This window comes from Suncus etruscus, chromosome 1 (genome assembly GCF_024139225.1).
Source record: "Suncus etruscus isolate mSunEtr1 chromosome 1, mSunEtr1.pri.cur, whole genome shotgun sequence".
Classification (NCBI taxonomy): domain Eukaryota; kingdom Metazoa; phylum Chordata; class Mammalia; order Eulipotyphla; family Soricidae; genus Suncus; species Suncus etruscus.
Genome location: NC_064848.1, coordinates 184,123,701 through 184,142,081, shown reverse-complemented (window position 1 = coordinate 184,142,081; position 18,381 = coordinate 184,123,701). Strand labels below are relative to the sequence as shown.

The following is an 18,381-nucleotide window of genomic DNA, read 5'->3' as shown; positions in this document are numbered from 1 at the left end:
GGGCGTGGCGTGGAGGAGGGCGGCCGGGGCCCGGAGGCGTCGGGGGGTCTTCCCTTGCAGGGTGGGTGGGTGGGTTTGTGGGTGGGGGCTTCTCACCACGTGGGTTCGTCTCTTTTTTTTTTTTTTTCCGCTCCTTTTTTTTTTTTTTTTTTCAAGTCGATTTTATTTAGAGGCGGCGCCTGGGCGGCCGCGGGGAAACGTGACACACCAGCCCGGCCCGCTCGCAGGCAAGGCAAGGCGAGGCAAGGCGAGGCGAGGCAGGCCAGGCAGCTAGGCAGGCCAGCAAAGGGGGTTCGGCCCGAAAGGAAGAAGGAGAAGAAGGAGAAGAAGGAGAAGAAGGAGCCGCTCCACTCGCTTGAGCTCGCCTCGTCGTCCGCTGCCACTTCCCCGGGCCTCGTGCAAAAAGAACCCCCCCAACTCTCCCGCTCCGGGCCGCGCGCTTGCCTTGCACGCCCGCACGCCTTGCACGCCCGCACCCCGGATTCCGGAGCCCCTCGAGGGGTGGAGTAGTGGGGTGCAAAAAACAAAAAAGTTTGGAGACGCGCGCCTGCCCGGCCTAGGACGCCACCACCGCTCGCTCGCTCGCTCTCCGGCCCGGCCTGGTCCCGCTCCGTCACCATGAACAAACTCTACATCGGCAACCTCAACGAGAGCGTGACCCCCGCCGACTTGGAGAAAGTGTTCGCCGAGCACAAGATCTCCTACAGCGGCCAGTTCCTGGTCAAGTCGGGCTATGCCTTCGTGGACTGCCCCGACGAGCACTGGGCCATGAAGGCCATCGAAACTTTCTCGGGTAAGGCGAGCACCCCGAAAAAAAAAGGCGCCTCCAGACCACCCCCCGCGGTTTTTGCTCCCCCTACGGCCCGCCAACTCCTTCCTTTTCCTTCCCAAGCAAGGAAGGCCTTGGTTCATGCACACCCCATTATTGGGGGGGGCTCCGACGCCCCCAAGTCCCCCGCGCGCTGAAGGCTCGATGTTTCCTCCCGCTTCTTTTTTTTTTTTTTTCTTACTAGGTTTGGCTACCGAGCCCCCCCTACTTAGCTCGGGGTGATGGGGCGCTTTGGTGCCTTGCACCCCCCTCATTTCCCTTCCGACGGGGCGGGAGCCCCCTCCCCCCAGCAGTCTTGGGGGGGCTTTATGGAGGTGGCAGCCATTGGGGCGTTTCATCCAAAATCCACGCCCGATCTTCTACCCCGGGGTGCAGTTTGGACACCCCCAAGTCCTCCTGCCTTGCGCCCTGTAGGCCTTTCCCGGCGCGTAATGGAGAGGGGGCGCGCGTTTCCCTTTACGCGCGTTTTCGTGGGGGGGATTGCAAGCCCTTCTTCCTCAAAAGGGAGCCCCAGAGGGTGCATTGGGGTCCCGCCTCTCCTGTCCCCCGGGCCTGAGCTGTTTTGAGCCATTTTGATTTGAAAAGTGAGGCGTGAGCCGGTGGCAGTGGCGGCGCGGGGTCGCCATGCTGCTGCTGCTGCTGCTGCTGCTTTTCGAGCCGGCCAGGCGGGGCCGGGACGCGCGCGTCGTGGCTGCCGGGGACCCTCCCTTTGGGGCCCCGCGCGCTCCTTGGGGCCCTCGGCGCCCGCCTGGCCCGACCCGGCCCGACAGGTGACCGGACGCCCCGCGACGCGGTCCGACGGGAAAATAAAAGTTTCAATCTGCAACCTTTCTCCTTTACCCCCCACCCAGCACCTTGGGGAGAAAAAAGGGCCGCTCTTCCACTCCGGGACACGTCTCCACGCATCTAGGGTGCACCCACAAACACACAGACACCCTCGGAATCCCAGAGCAGGACATCACCCCCCCCCCACCCCAACCTGATTAGCTAGCCATGGGGCAGTAGTTGTGCAAAACGAAATGGAAGAGAAATAATAATGCATATGTAGAATCCACCTTTTCCAAAGCCGATTTTTTTTTTTTTGCATCCGGCCACGCGCCCCACTTGCCAAGCTTTAGTTCCTAGGAAGCTCAACTCCCGGTTTAACAAACCAGGGTTCCCCTTAACGTCTTTCTCCTGCCTTTTCCCGCCGCGCACCTCTTCCCCCCTCTTCTCTACCAGTGTTCAAAGTCTCATCTTAGAATTTTTTCATCTTTAGGTAAAGTAGAACTGCAAGGAAAACGCCTTGAGATTGAGCATTCGGTCCCTAAAAAACAAAGGTAGGAAAGAGATGTTCTTTTTTGGGGGGGGGTTGGGAACCTGGGGAGAAGTGGGGTGTGTGTCCTCGGAAGCTGTGTTCTGGGGTGCTTCGTGTTCCAGTGGAAGAAACCTTTTATTGGCCTTCCACCCTAACGCCGGATGTTGGGGGCAGGGAAGGAAGATAGGCTAAGATGTTGTAATGGGTGGTTTACAGCTTGTAAAAAAGAGAAAAAAAAAAAAAGCCAGGGATTGGGGTGGGCCAAAGGTGGTATTGGTAGAACTTGGGAGTTATCAATGGAGGAGAAAAGCCCCTGGTATTCAGGGTGTAGGATCATGTTTTGTGGCAGAGCAGTCTTGGAAGAGTTCAAACTCCTGACCCCCCCCCCAACCCCCTGCGGCGTTGGAACTGGCTTTCCTGCTTTCCCTCTTTTTCCCTCATTCTTAACCTGGGTTGTGTGTGTGTGGGAGGGGGTCCCCCTTGGATCCCTAGGGTAAGTGGGGTGAATACCTGTCCCCAATAGGATCCTTTGTGCTTTCCTTATACTTAATGCAACAGGCAAAAACATGCCACTCTCCATCCCCAGTGCCCTCATATAAACATCCCACCCCACTAGCTGGATTTAAAAAAAAATTCTACTTTAGCTGTAGGGTCCTTTCCCACCCACCCCCCATGCTCGAACTCCTTCGGCCCATTGTTAAAGAGAGACCAGCTGGGGTGAGAGCTTTGTGTTGAGGCTATGAGCTCTAGAACTCTCTGGATGGATGGTGTGTGTGTGTGTGAATGTGAATTCTTGTGTTCTGGTACCTTCCACCCTCTCCTTGGCAAAATGGGGTGTTTCTGTAATAATCGGATTCATGTTGAATATTAAATCAGTCATCCCTTGAACTCAGGAAGGGCAAGAGTCTTGCTGTTTTCTCAAATCCCATGTTAGGCTGTTGACAGCAGAGGTTTTTCTCTCCTGTTGCTGCTCCGAGTAAATCTTTGACCCCCCCCCCCCTCAACACCCCCCTCCCATTCCAACTGGGAACTTCTACAAGCATCTCTGTTAGCTCCAGACTTCTGAGTGGGAAAAGTGGGTGAAGGTCTGCTCTTTTGGGTTAGTGAAATTACAAAGTTCCAGAAGAGAGGAAAGAATCTGTTCCGTGGTTTGGCTTTTGAGATATTTAAGTAATGCGAGACTATGTATCTATAGATGATCAATAGAGCTTGTAAACTATGTTTCTAGAGCTTGTGATTTAACCTTAAGTGCTTGAAATACTCTGGTATTGGAAAGGCAATTAGAGTTAGGAGTCAAGAGGTAATAAAGCGGGAAAGAACAGTCTTATTTATTATTTTGAAATATTTCCTGGACATGGTAATACTAGGAGTGACATAACTGACCAACCAGTGGAGTTAGGAAGAGACTGGAAGTTTGAATGGAAGACTGGAGTGATGAGAACTCTCTAGGATAATTGAAAATTTTGTAACTGGACCTTTTTGATTTTGCTCCTTAAGATGGTTTAAAATTTAAAGGGTAGGAAGTGAGAAAAGCAAGATAAATTGCAATATATGCTGGGACCCTTAAATGGAACCCTAAATATTTATATTTTAATTTCCATGGTGTTCTTGTTATTTATGGATCTTTTTTCCCTAAGCCGGCTGCTTGCTTTCAAGTCATTTCTAGGCTCCTTGTTCCCTCCAAAATGCACTACTGAGGGCTCTTTTGAGTTAAGGGAAGGGGTGGGGTTTGTGAGAAGATGGGGTACAAAAAAACCTTCCTTTCCACACCCATATTAAATTAGATCTTTTTGTTCTCTCCTGAAATGATTTTTGAACACAAACATGGAGTGTTTTTTTTTTTTCTGGAAGGGTGGTGGGATCATAAGACATTTCAGTTTTCTAGAATGAATCAATTTTTGAAGTTGTAAAATGAAAGTTTGTTTGCATGAAGTTAGTTGGCCTTATCATTTTGTGTTCTTTTGAGGAAGCCTGTTGTGGTATATGTTTTCAGTCTGCTTGAAAAGTATTCAGTTGGTTTGTTACTTTTTCAATCAAATGAGTGTATAGAAGAGGGACTAGTTAATTACCTATGACTAATATGTTTTAAGCAAAATGCACAACTGCATGTAGTTTGTATAATTTTGTTTTCACTCCTAACTCCTGATGCAACTCGGTTCAAATGAATTGGGACTCACATTTCTGAGATTAATTGAAACCTATCAACCTAAATGTTTCTGGGCTTTCCTTGTTTGCTTTTTTTGAGGCGATGTTTTTGTTTTTTAGAGGGATGGGAATTGAATAATATTGTAGCAGTAAACTCTGCAGTTTTGAATTTGAAGTGTTACATATTTTATCCTAAGTTTGTATCTATTTGATAAATATAAGTTGTGCCTTTTAAAAATAAGAGTCCAGGAGGCAAAAACACTGTACATGTAAACGGAAAACGAATCTCTATCTTCACCTTTCTCAGATTCATTCCCTTGTGGTGTGGGAATTTTGGTCAACAATTTGAACTTTCTGGTTGGAATTTATATCTATATTCATTGTCATGTTGGGACAGAGAAGAAAAATCAAAAGCATTTTAACCGTTGTGGGAAGAGTTTAAGTTGAGACTGGAGTAGGTAGTTAAAGGTGAAAAGGGTACTGGCTTAGTGGGACCTATTTACTTTAGGAAGTAACTTGCTTTTTAAAGAAATTAAACTTCTGTCTCATAATATGTGCCATGAAATGTGTGCCTTTCTCTAGAGGAATGTGACCTTAGGATTGTATTCCCATCAAAATGAAAGGTGTTGCTTAAAAAAAAAAAGTAGCAATGTGCTGAAATTCTCTAGGTGAATGAAAATTCATGCTCTAGTTAAAAATAGATTTACATTTCTTTAGCTAGGCAGGTTCCTAATAGTTTTCCTATAAGTTGATCATACTGTCCTTTGTCACTGTTTTCCTTTAAATTCCCAGCTACCACTAAAAGAAATACTTCATTCATAGATATGTGAGAACTTATCAGAAGAGAAAATCGTTCCAACATTATTCTGACTTTCTGGCTTACTTTTCTAAAATTTTCAGCTTAAAAAAATTTTTACAAAAAAGATACAAAGTGAAGTCCAGTAAATGGTAAAATTGCTTCCCATTTTAAATAATTTGTGGAGGTGCTAATGAATTGGATCACACAGTGTAGAAAACAAATTTTCTTTTTTGGGAATTAGATTTGCCTTCAACTAAATGAACTAAAAATGAACTAAAATGGACTAAAAATGAACGAAAGAGATCTGTTTTACAGGAGCAAATGTATGAGTGGGACAGATTTCAGGGTCTTTCAGTAGTAGTTGGACTTGTTCTTTAAGAGGCCCATTTTGACTTGTATTCAACAAGTCTAAAGTCACAGTTGGAGACATTTTCAGTACACGTTTTTTCTAAAATGAGTTTGTTGTTTTTCTTTTTGGCTTTAAATAAGTGAAAAAAAAATAGTGATTTTTTTAAAAAAAATTTCTCTTCATTGGAGGAAGGTGGAAATCAGCATTCCTTTTCCTCAATCTCCCCTTCCCAATGAAATGGTACAAATTCATATATGTTCCTTGCAGCTAGACATAGATAGATCATCCCCAATTCCCTTCCATTTGCTGTGATTAGCAGTTTCATGCCACTACCCTCTCTGAGGGAGCAGTGTGGGGTCTGTGGGAAAAGTTGTAGCCTCCCAGAAACTTGTATTTTTTTTGACCTCTAGTACAACAGATAAAATTTACTTGAGTAGTTTCTCAGGGCAAAGGGGAGGAATTGTCCTTTTAATCACTGATTTATTCAGAATGTAGCTAACTCTCCCAACTGTAAAGTTTTGATGACACAACTTTTGGTGGAGAGAAAAAAAAAAAAGAGCAAAGCATTCTTAAAATTAGGTTTTGGAGAACATGAAATTCAAAAGTCCTGAGCTCTTAATCTTCTAAAATTACCTTAATGATATGCCATTTGAATCCAGTTTATGTGTTTGAGCTTATTTTTTAAGGGTTTATTCGCTACTTTGAACATGTAACAACCATTGGATAAATGCAGAGAGAAGGGACTAAGTTAGCAATATACCATTGAAAAAACATTAAAAACCAAAAAAGGTTCAGAGCTGGCTGAGTTGAGTGGCAAGTGGAGGAGGCAGCAAGTGCTATTGATTTTTACCACTTTGGGATTTTGTGATGAAGAGATAGACGTGTCTTGATATTATACCTGCGTTGATTTGTGTGTCTGCGTGGTGGCATCGTAGGCATCAGAGCAAATACCATAAATGAAGCCAAAGGCGCTCGCAGAATAGACCTTTTGCCAGCTGTTAGAATTTAAATGCAGCCTTGTTTGCTCCCCATCCTCGTAAAAGATTCTGAAAATGTGGCTAATGTCTTCCAGAAATGGGCAGTGTAAAATTTTGGGATGCAAGTGTTGGAGAGAGCAGGGGAGAGGAAGGGAAAAAAAAAAAAAAGCAGCTGGGGAGACTGGAGAAATCAGACGGGTTAGCCCTGGGTTGGAAATTCCAGACAGGGGAAAAAAAGAGAAAGAGCGATGGGGGTTGGGGTGCATTTCCCGCTTCCCTTTTAAAGAGGAGCGGCTGGAGGCGCACTGCGACCCACGGGAGAGGAGAGGAGAGGAGAGGGAGGCGCAGACGCCGGGTTTCCGAGACGGGTGGGAGATTGGGTGAAGGGGGAGGCTATTTTTGCTTTCCCAGTTGCCTGCCCCTTCCCTTCTCTTCCCTTCCCTTCCCTTCTTGCCGGTGCTGGAGGCTCTTCCAGCAGAGCAGTGCTTCCCAACCCTTCCCTTTCCGTCTATTCCTGGCTCAGCCTCTTGCCCTCTATGTCCCCCTTCACCCCCAGCTGAACAAGCCCCTGCCTGTGTCTGTGGCATGGATCTTGTCCCAGAGTCCCCCCCAAATCCAAGCTTTGTACAAGCAGCCAGTCTCTTCTGAGCCTAGGAATCCCGGGATTCCGAATCACTGCTTAGGGGGATTCCCCACAGTGGATTGGCCCCTTAGCAGGGGTGATTTTTCCACGGGCGATCTTGCTGTTCAATGGCAAAAAAACAAAAGGGTGCTGGAGTGGAGTGAAGGGAAGTGGAGAAGGAGAAAGGAAGAAAGTGAGCCTGGGGGGGAAATCAGAGGATGAATGAGGTGGAGAGAAAATGGAGGGTGCTGGGCTCAGTCCCAGGGCCAAGGGCTTAGAACGTCAGGTGGCCTCCAGTCTTGCATATTGTCTGTCTGTGTCTGCCCCAAAGGCTGACTGAAATAATAACCAAGGGAGTAATAGTAACCCCAGAGGTCCTGGGAAGAACTTTCTCAGAGTTGCACCAGGGTTTGGTGCAGTTAATCGGGAAATCACCACCGTGTCCTGGATTTTTTTCTTCTCCTTACTCATACCTCCTTGAAATGCCTTTCAGGACAAAAGCAAGAAAAGGTCCTCTCTCTTCCCCAAATATAAAGCACCAAAGAAAAGAGCTTGTTCATTTGGTTCTTTACAAAGTCCTTGGTACTGGAGAGAACCTGTGATCCTTCCACAGAAACCCCAGCTGGGAGATGTTCTAGTCATCTCCTCCTGGGTCCGTTCCTTCTAGTAGAAGAGCTTGACCCATCCTCTCAGATCTTGCTCAAAGAGCAAAAGAACTGTGTTATTTGTGGGTTATCCTATTAGTGGGGATTGCAGAATCAACTTTGTAATATCTCTTTCTTACCACATCAGACTATGTAAGAAATTCCTGAGGAATGAAGGAACCACAGGTTTGCTTAATCTCCCCCCCCCCCCAACACAGACCACTGAAATGAAAGTGTATTGATTCCCAGTAAATCACATTGGCGAAAACATGATTGCAAAACACTAAACTAACGGCTGCATAGAACCACCGCCAGTCCTAGCGTGCCACCATCTAGGCTCCCAACCTTGGATACTTTTTGTCTCTCAAGAGAAACAGTTTGTCAAACCCTCAGTAATTTTTTTTTGTTTTTGTTTTGGGGCCACACCCGATGGTGCTCAGGGCTGACTCCTGTCTCTGCTCTCAGGGATCATTCATGGTAGGCTCCGGACCATATCATATGGAGTGCTGTGACTTGAGTTGGCTGCGTGCAAGGCAAAATAAAATGTCCTCCCTGTGGTATTAATAACTCTATCTTTTTGAGTGAAATAACTGCAAATTGCTGAATGATTAAAATAAATTTTGATGGGGTGGTGCAGATATTTTCAAGACCCGTCAGAACAAGCCTGATTGGTTATTGAACTAGTGGTGATTTGGTGACCAAAGTCATAGAGGGTCCTGGAGCATGGTTGGGAATTTTGTTTCCCCTTTGGGGAGGTGTGGACATGGTCTTTTTAGAGTCTTTTAGAGTTGGCAGGAAGTGGAGGATCTCTTCATTGTCTCTTTTTCCTCTCTGCCATTTCCTTGGATTCTAGTCTTCCCAACATTTCCTTTCGGAAAAGGAATTAACGCAAACTTGAAATTTTGTTCATTTTTAGCGATTTTCACTATAAAAAAAAAAGTCCGTCATCCAGATGTTTTGGCCACTTGACATGGAAAATGCTTAAGTCTGAGTAAAATTTGATTGGATAGTTTAGTTGATTGTGTAATTAGAATCGTTACAAGAAGGCATCAGAACTCAAGTTTTAAAAACTGTAATGTGTAGAGAGTTGAGTGTTTTGGCCGCAGTAGCAAGAAGAGAAGAAACAATTTGGAGTTTTGAGGTCCTTAGAGGGATGCTCTGAATGGAAAGACTCTCCTCTGGTTCTCACGGGTTCCTAGATGAAAGGGCCCCCCAGAAGAACTAACTCAGGTGTTGAGAAACAAGCTTCAAGGTCTGCCAGTGACTTGGGAATTGGAAAGGAACCTCCGCATTATGAAGTTTTGTGACTATGAGCTGGTGCCACCACGCGTTAGCTATTACTGGTGTTAGATACAGGCCTCTGCCTTCTGTCTTTGGACTGTCAACTAAGTAGTGCAGGCAGGAGGTTGGGGTGTTTACAGTGAGTTAGCTTTCTATTGTTTATGGAGCATGATGAATGGGCTTGTTTGTTTTGGACCATATCTGACTGCACTCTGGAGCGTATTCACCCCTCAATGCTATGATCATGTGATCCCTGTGGATGAAATCCAGGCTTCCCGCATTCAGACTCTGCTCTTGGCTGTTGAGCTATCCTTGTGGCCCTGGATAGGGATTTTGGAGGGAATTTTTGTTTTAGGGTGTTTGGTTAGGATGTTTTTTTCCTGTATCTTGAAAGGCAAAGACCTTGGAGGGAGAGGGAGATAAAGTTTGCTGGAGCAAAGCCTCAGGGCCCCTACCTAGATTATAGATTACCTTGACTCATCCTATTTACCCATCCTCCTAGCCACAGGCTCCCAGAATGGGGAAATAATGGCGGCCAGCGCTGTGCCTAGGAAAACTCAGGTAGTTGCTTCTGTTGTTGATGCTCTCAACTTGAATCAAATCCCTGCCTGAAACTTCATTTTTTTTTTTTTGTTTGTTTTTGGGTCACACCCGGCTGCGCTCAAGGGTTACTCTGGGCTCTGTACTCAGAAATCGTCCCTGGCAGGCTTGGGGGACCATATGGGATGCCGGGATTCGAACCACCGTTCTGCATGCAAGGCAAAAGCCCTACCTCCATGCTATCTTTCTGGCCCCTGTTTGTCCTTTTTTTTTTTTTTTTTTTTTTGATCAGACCTGGCAGTTTTCAGGGCTTATTCTTGGTTCTGTGCTCAGTTAGGGATCACTCCTGCTGGAGTAAGGTCTACTATATGTGGTGCTGGGATTAAATCTGGGTCTAATGCATGCAAAGCAGCTTGTTAACCATTTGTGCTATTGCTCCAGCTCTAGAGTTTAAATTTAGGACTGCAAGTACAGCACTTGCCTTGTACTCAGCTGACCTTGGTTCCATCCCCAGCACCCCGTTATGGTTCCCTGACCCACCACTAGGCTCGGTCCCTGAGTACAGTAAGCTCTGAGCTCTGTGGAGTGGCTCATAAACATGAATGCCCTCAAAGGTACATTTAGGAGTATTGGTTAAAGGTACATTTAGGAGTATTGGTTAATGGTGGACAGCATCCTGATCAGGCTGATAAGGTGGTATTGTAAGAATTTTGGTTGAGGGGCTGGAACAATAGAGCATTTTTCCTTGCATGTGGCCAACCACCATTACATATGGTCTCTGTTCCTCAGCCCCTCCAGGAATAATTTCTGCCATAGCCAGCACCACTGGATGTGATCTCAAAACAAAACAAAATTCTAGTTTGAGGGCCAGAGTGCTTGTACTGCAGGTAGGATATTTGCTTTACACGTGGTCAACCTATGTACAATCCCTTGAATCCTATATGGTGGGTCTCTCAAGCACCAGAGTGTAGAGCTGGGGTTACCCTGCACATTACCAGATAATGGTCCCCAAACAAACAAACAAAAAACGCTGAATGAAGGGCAATATGCGAGTTCTCTTGGGGGTTTAAGGAAGAAAGAAATGAGAGTAAGTTTCCTTTATGGTGGGAGATGGGCGTGTTTATCATTTTGGGAATAATTTTGGGCTTCAAATCTAAAGCTTTCATACATGTGAGCATCAGAGGCATACGCTCTTCCTCTGAACTATCTTCCTGATCCTGTTTGTCTTGTCTGTCTAGACAAGAGGTGTTTTGAGAATAGGCTGAGCGGTACCATCTGTAGATGCATTGGAAGCGATGGCATATATATCATCCTCAGAGGACAGAGCTATTAGGTGCCATTCGTGTATAGATGTGTGTGTGTGTGTGTGGCTGGTCTGGAAATAGTCCCCTAAGATGTGCTTAGAGCCCACCTTCAGGTCCACTTCCTCTTAGTTCTTCCTGCCTCAAGGGGTACACTGCGCCAGAGCACAGCCCTGTAGCCCCTTTTAACATCTCAGTCAGGAAATGAGTGTTCAGCCTTCAGTAGGGGGTGGAGAGGGGGACCGGCTTCCAATCCGTAGGTGGGTTTTGGCCATGAACAGGAATGTGACTTTAATCAGTTACTATAAAGGATTTTTTTTTTTTTTTTGGTTTTTGGGCCACACCCGGTAACGCTCGGGTTACTCCTGGCTATGTGCTCAGAAGTTGCTCCTGGCTTGGGGGACCATATGGGACACCGGGGGATCGAACCGCCGTCCGTCCAAGGCTAGCGCAGGCAAGGCAGGCACCTTACCTTTAGCGCCACCGCCCGGCCCCACTATAAAGGATTTTTACAATTTATGTGGAAAGACGTATATCACCTCTGTCCTGAAGTGGCATATATAGGATGGTTTGGGGCTTATCAACCTTTCATTGGGTACTCTGAGGAGGAGAAAATGTTGGCAGACAGGACCTAAAGAAGAGGGTTCTTGAGTGGTAGAAGCTGTTGGGAATTCTTGGGAGGAGCCAAGCAAAGAGCACTTGCATTGGCAGGATTTGGAGACAGGACCCTGTATTAAAAGGTAAAGTTGAGGGGCTGGAGAGATAGCACAGTGGCGTTAGCCTTGCAAGCAGCCCATCCAGGACCTAAGGTGGTTGGTTCGAATCCTGTCGTCCCATATGGTCCCCCGTGCCTGCCAGGAGCTATTTCTGAGCAGATAGCCAGGAGTAACCCCTGAGCACCTCCGGGTGTGGCCCAAAACAAAACAAAACAAAAAAAAGGGCAACGTTATGTAGGTGCAGCTTATGACATGAAGCTCACCACATAGAGTGATGAGTGCAGTTGAGAAATAACTACACTGAAAACTATCATAACAATGTGAATGAATGAGGGAAATAGAAAGCCTGCCTTGAGTACAGGTGTGGGTGGGGTGGGGAGGAGGGAGATCTGGGAAATTGGTGGTGGGAATCTTGCACTGGTGAAGAGGGTGTTCTTTACATGACTGTAATCATACAACTACAATCATATTTGTAATCACAGTGTTTAAATAAAGATAATTAAAAAAAAAAAGGCAAAGTTGAACCCACCTAGATGTGACTTTGTGTGACTGGGGCCAGTGTGTTCAGCGAAGGAACTAGACACAAGGAGGTTGAATGCAGGTAGGCAGCAGGGTTCAGAGGAAGTTCCTTTGCTAGTGTAGAGCATCATTCCATCCATCCTCTTCATGTCATATAAAAGAAGGGAAAACCCCTCCTTGTGTCTTACCACAAGGGCTGCTGGCCTTTGAGACCGCAACAGAGTGAATCTGGCTTGAGTTCGCTGGCCTAGGATAAATTCATCTTTGTGTGCCTTCTATATTTATTAACCTTCCCTAGGCCCACACTGACCATCTTGAAGGAGTATGTCCTTTAATCGAAAGAGGAGTGAAACCTGACCAAGGCCCATGAGCCTGAGTTCAACTCTTTAAAACTGGTTTTGGGCGGCAGCTTTATTTAGTTCAGGTGTGTGAGTGGTGTCTTGGCGGCACAGACTCCAGTCATTTGGGAAGAAGAGAATATTTGAATAATTCAGTGGAAGCGCACATGTTGAGCAGGATGATGATACAAACTGCTAAGATAGCTGGGGTTTTGCTGCAAGTGTGGCATATCCTTTGTGTGTTCCTATGCACTGGGTGCATCCACTTGTTCTGATTCAGAGCTGACTCTTGCATGACCTGGCCTCTGCCAGGGACTCAATACAGCTGAGGAGAAAATAGGATTTGTCAGTCACTTCTAGAAGCTTTCAGGTTTTCATTTTATTGTGACCATTTCAAAAAATACTTCCAATGTGGAAAAAAATAGGTAAAGTTACTCAGCACCATTTTCCCCCACCTTTGGTGTTTGAGCCACACCCAGGGATGTTCAGAGGTTACTCCTGACTGTACTTTGGAATCACTTCTGGTGGTGCTCAGGGACCTAATGGGATGCTGGGGATCAATCCTGGTTAACTGCATACTACAAGGCCATGCCCCTTATCTGCTGTACTGTGGCTCTGACTCCATCCCCCTCCCAGCACCATTTTTTGGTTTATTTTCATCCTCAGGGAGCAGTGGGTTATTCTCTGCACTCAGGAATTACTCCTGGTATTGCTTGAGGAGGGATCATATGGGATGGGGATCTAACCCGGGTCGACTGTATGCAAGGCAAGCACTCTACTTCCTACTTTAGCACTCCAGTACCCTAATACCATTTCTAAGTATCTGATTCAGGGATCTTAAAAACACACATTCAGTTGTTGTGTGGCTATCACAACTGTTCTCTCTGGAAGGGAAGTTCTCTGCTCTCCTTTCTACAGTATCTGTGTTACTGCTACAACTGTTCTCTCTGGAACGGAAGTTCTCTGCTCTCCATTCTACTGTATCTGTGTTACTGCTACAACTGTTCTCTCTGGAACGGAAGTTCTCTGCTCTCCGTTCTACTGTATCTGTGTTACTGCTACATGGCAGCCATCTCCTCATCCTGTATAAAATTGTCTTTATGCCTCGTTTCTTCCTAGATGGAATTTCAGTTACTAGGTTTTTACTTCAGGTGGTGGGGAAGGCAGGTAAACAAAGATAAAATAAAATCCCTTGCCCTCCAGTATTTTCACTTGAAATCCAGGGAAGGCCCTGGGTCAGTGGAGACCAGGTGTGCATAGAACTGGGAGGCACAAATTAAAGAGAGATTCTTGGAATTTGTTTAAATGATGGGAAGTCATCATGCTTTGTAGGTCGGAACCCCGGCTGGGTCAGTGGCATCCAGTGATCCCCTTTAGCAGAATTGGGTGTGGGTGGCTCCAAAATAATGGAATTTGGAGCTAAGGATATAATGTAGTTCAGTAGAACATCAGCCTTGTGTGTGTGAGGTCCTGTCTCCTCATTCCCTGACACCTCCAAAAAAAAAAAAAAAAGCTTTGAGCTAAGCTGTGTGCATTTTTTTTTAAAAAACAGAAAGGTTTATTGGAAAGTAGAAGGGAAAGGGAAGGAAACTCCAACTGGGGAGGAACTTAGCGTAGGACCAACTTCTGCCTGCTTTTTTTTTTTTTTTTTTAACCCCCTCTCCCCCAAACTGTTTTAGAGAGGAAAAGCAGAACAAACGGTGTGAGTTAAGAGGAGAGCTCTAGGGACTGGGGACAGAATGCAGCTACCCCACGAGGGTAAGTTTTCTGGGCGCAGAGCCCCCAAGTCTGCTTACCCCCTGGTTACTGATTTTCACTCCAAGAGCGGTACATGGTGCTGAGAGCATCAGAGAAGCGACTTCCTTCTGCAGTTCCAAAAAGGGTTGACTTTGAGTTCTTTGTTCAGAGCGACAGCCCTGACACTGTTGCTTTTCCGACCCTAGCTAAGCTCCGAGTGGCGGGGTAAACCCTAGCCATGGTCTGTCTCCATTAACCAGTCTTGCTGTGGTTTCGTGGAGCCTCCCGCCTCTGCCGAGTTAGAAGGTGGGTGGGAACCGGTGATCCTTCTAACTCTTGGATGTTGAGTCATCTTGGGAGCATATAAAACCTACCCAACATTTGTTAATCCTTCCTGCTCAGCTCTGCTCTTCCTCCCCAGGTGATTCAGACTTGGCTTTTTTTTTTTTAAAATTTTTGCGCATTGTTTTCTTTTCCCCCCCATTGGCGTTTTCAGGCCCTCTGGAGTGCTTGGAAAACAAAATTCCCTCCTTTGGCAGCTGTGATGGAAGAGCCCAGAGCCCAGCAGTGTGGAACAGAACTAGGGGTGGGGGGTGGGGGTGAGTCTGGATAGGGGGGGTGTCAGATCAGCCTTAGCCCACCCTTTCCCAGATGCTTGAACTGTGGGGTCGGGGAGGTGGGTGTTTCTGTATCTTTTCCACCTTCCTTGACTCACCAGATACCCCCATTTCCAGAACTCCATGAAATTAGCTGGATCAGTTCTTTTGCTTTGAAGTCCCCCCACCCCCCTTTTGGCTCTTCTGGTAGGCACCAGAGCTGGAGCCTAAGGCTGAATCCCCTCCCCCTTCCTTTTGTTTGGGTTTAACCCTGGGGAAAATGGGAGGTGGGGGAAGGGCCAGAATGGAGTGGCTTCCCTTCCCGGTCCCTCTCCTGGCAGGAAGGGACAAAGAGTTGACCTTTGCTACTTGCCTACAGAATCATAATTCATACTTCATACGTGTCTTTGAGGAGCAAGAATCCTGGTTATCTTTAACCCCCCCCCCCCTTTGCAAGCCTGTGTGGGCTTCAGGGTGGATTAGTAACTTGGTGGCCAGTGTCACCTTGGGCCGGTCATGCAATCTCTGGGCCTGTGTTTCTGAACTACGGAAGCTTCTGTCGCCTGCGTGTGGGTTGAGGGGTGCAAATGTCACCTCCTGCGGGTAGGTTTAAGCTCACAAGTGAGTCAGGAGGTACTTGGTTAAAAAAGCCCAAGGACTGTGAAAAATAAGACAGGGATATAAGATGATTCCTAATGGATGGCACCCCAGAAAGGGTTGATGAAGATCGTAGTCACCCCCAGATAGAGCCTCCCCTCCACCTGGGGGTGTGAGAAATGCTCTCATGCTTTGCTGGGGAGGACCCCAGGGTGCTTTGGGACTTGCCCAACCAGGAGGGTCTGCCCAGGCCCCAACGTCCTATCCAGGCTGCCCGCCCCAGGCCCCAAATCCTGCTTTCACAGTGGGAGGCCTCCCAGCCTCTCCTCCCCGCCCAGCCGAGGTCTCTAAGGAATGCCGACCCCCCCCCCATTTTCTCCCCTCCAGCTTTTGCTGCCCCTCTTCCAGCCCCCAACCGGCCCCCTACCCCCAACCGGCTCCCACTTAAATGCTTGCAGGCCTGTTTGCAGGCGGGAAGCCCCCTCCCCCACAGGACCACCTCCGTTACAGCCCTGACCACAGGGAGGTCGGGTCTGGATTTACTAAAGGACCCTGGAAGGAAGGGGGGAGCCTGCCCCTCACTGCCTGCCTGGCTCACGGATGGGCTCGGGTTTCGGCCGGTGGCTCTGCAAAGGGAGACAAAGGGCAAAGTCCCCGTCCCCACCCCCATCCGGCAGCCCCTGCCTTGGGTCCCCTCCCCCCTCCAGGCCTTTTCTGCTAGCAGGGGCCCCTGGGCCTAGGGGGACCCAGTCAGAGCCAGTTGGGGGGTTCCAGGGGGGCTCTAGGGGGTAGAGAACATTCTAGATGGGTCAGATCCCCCTCTGCCAGTGGGATTGACTGATAGGCCCTTTCTGGCTAGGGCTCTGCCATGTTGGCCCACCAGTGGTGGGTGAGTGCTTAGTGTTTCCTGGGTTAGGTGAGAGGGGCTGGGGGGGAAGGGCGGCTCACGTGGGGCCCAGGCGTCGCCAGCCCGGCGCAGCCCCACTCAGCTGCTCAGCCCTTCTCAATTGCCCGTTCATGAGGGCTCCCCTCCTCCCCCTCAGCTGCTGCCAGCCCTCCCCCAGCCCCAGCTGCTGCCGCCCTTCCCAGCCCCTCATCTCCTCACTTGCCCGTGTGCCCATGTCCGCATGTCCTCCCCGCAGGAAAGGCTCCATGGGCTCCCAGGCTCTCTCGGCCATATTGAACTTGGACAGGATTCTCCCCGCCGCCACCACCACCACTGTTCAGGGACTTGCTGCTGCTGCCCCAAAATAGACCTTCCTTGGGGTCCCAGGCAGAGCAGAGCTGTTAGGAACCAGCTCCCTGAAACGATTCTGGACCACAAGTGTTGGTTGGCTGCTGAGGGAAGATGGTGACCATTGTGGTCCCTGGTCCTCCTGTTAGAGGGGTTCAGTCTCCCAGGACAAGCTTTATGGGATCTAATCATACCTAGGCCCTGGACATGCGAGAGTCCATCTCTGACCCCAGTGAGCTGAGCTCAGTGTAGCACAAAATTGTCATGTCATGGCCAGATGGTTCTAGAGGCTGCTCGCGAACCCCCTAATCCACAGAGCACCCTTGCCTCCTCTTCAGCACTTCTGGCTCTATCTGTGGGGTGGGGTGTGTGTGAGAGCTAAACCAACACCTCTGATGGGGCGGGAGCAGGAAATGGTCTTTGTAGCCCCCCTCTCTGTCTGCAGGGAAAATCCGGAAACTTCCCACTGCCAGCCTGAGGCGGATGTGTTCTCAGCAGTGAATGTGTGCACGCCTGGAGGTCAGCCATGGGCCACATGCATCAGAGCTCAGCCTCCCCAAGTCCTTGGCCCCCTCGCTTCTTCCTTTCAGCACACACACACCCCTTCCCCGTTTGTCCCCCTATCCCCTTAAGTTCTTTTGTTTCGAGGGAGTTTGGGTTTTGGGCCATACCTGGTGGTTTTCAGGGACTACTCCTGACTCTGCACTCAGGAATTACTCCCGGTGAGGCTTGCTTAGGGGACCATATGGGTCCAAAGATCGAATCCTGGTCAGCTTCATGCAAGGCACGCATCCTACCTCCTGTACTATTACTATGGCCTCCCTTAAGTTCATTCTGAGGGTTTTGGCTTAACCTATATCAGCTTGAGGTCACCAGGGAGATAGTGGTAGAATAACTTGGGTTTGGTCACACCTTGCCCGTAGGACTGTTCGAATTGAAAACGAAATAAAACTAAAAAGACACCACACTTTAAGGGCAGGGGTATAGAACCTTATATATGTGAGGCTTTGAATTTGTTCCTTGGCACCTCAAAACTAACACTCCAGTCCCCAGATTCTCTTTCCTCTCACTTTGCGGAGCTCTCCTGGGCCGCTCACTCCAGGAACCTCTCAGGTTCAAGAGCAAGTATTTAAGGCCAGAGAGTAAGGTGGAGGGAGCTAGTGGCAGCTGGCCCAAGCCCACTTGGAATTGGTCTCTAAAGAACTCCACGCTCTCAGCTTCTGTTTTGGCTTCCTCTGGCGCTGCTCAGATGGGCAAGAGAGAAAAAATAAAAAAGCGAAGTGTGGACTCCCTTGTCAAATCATTAGTTTTCAAGTTGAGTGAAATGAGCAAAATATTCATCCTTTGAGGTTTGCTTCCTCTCTCCCTGTTAGTGTCTTCCCACCCCACGTCACATCTTCCCTTTACTCTGCTTACAAATCTGACAGTCATCCAGCCGTATTAGAGAGTAGTTAGCTCTTCTGCAAGTTAAATCCTGTGCCCAATTTAGAGCCGCATGCAGTCAAAGCCAGTTGGCACGCACTTAGCCCATACAGAATATGGGCATTCTTCCTGCTGTTGACATCGCTGCTATACAAACTTCTGCTGTGTTAACACTTCTTGTCAGCTCAGAGCAGTGCAGTTTGGTGAAAGGTGCTTGAACCAACCAGCCTAGGGGGAGAGCAGGGTCCTGCCTCAATGCCACCATGTCTTGAGCCTTTTTCCACCTGTGAATGATACGTGGGGCTTATCCTCCCTACCTCGTTGTAAGCACCTGCCTTCCTTCAGCGCTGGATCTGTTTTTATCACTCGCTGTGGACTGGCCAAAAGCAATAGCACAGGTAGGAAGGAGAGTGGAGTGACTTCAGGCTGCTTTCCCCT

General features: G+C 48.1%; 1 protein-coding gene across 2 annotated transcripts in view; it reads left to right on the top strand.

The window, feature by feature from the left end:
- The first annotated feature begins 618 nt into the window (after positions 1-618).
- Positions 619-18,381, top strand: part of IGF2BP1 (insulin like growth factor 2 mRNA binding protein 1) — a 44,580-nt gene continuing 26,817 nt past the window's right edge. For both annotated transcript variants that reach the window (XM_049779642.1, XM_049779632.1), the window contains exons 1-2: positions 619-793; positions 2,088-2,148. In XM_049779642.1, coding sequence (XP_049635599.1) covers positions 619-793; positions 2,088-2,148 — 236 coding nt within the window. The remainder of the gene's footprint in view (positions 794-2,087; positions 2,149-18,381) is intronic.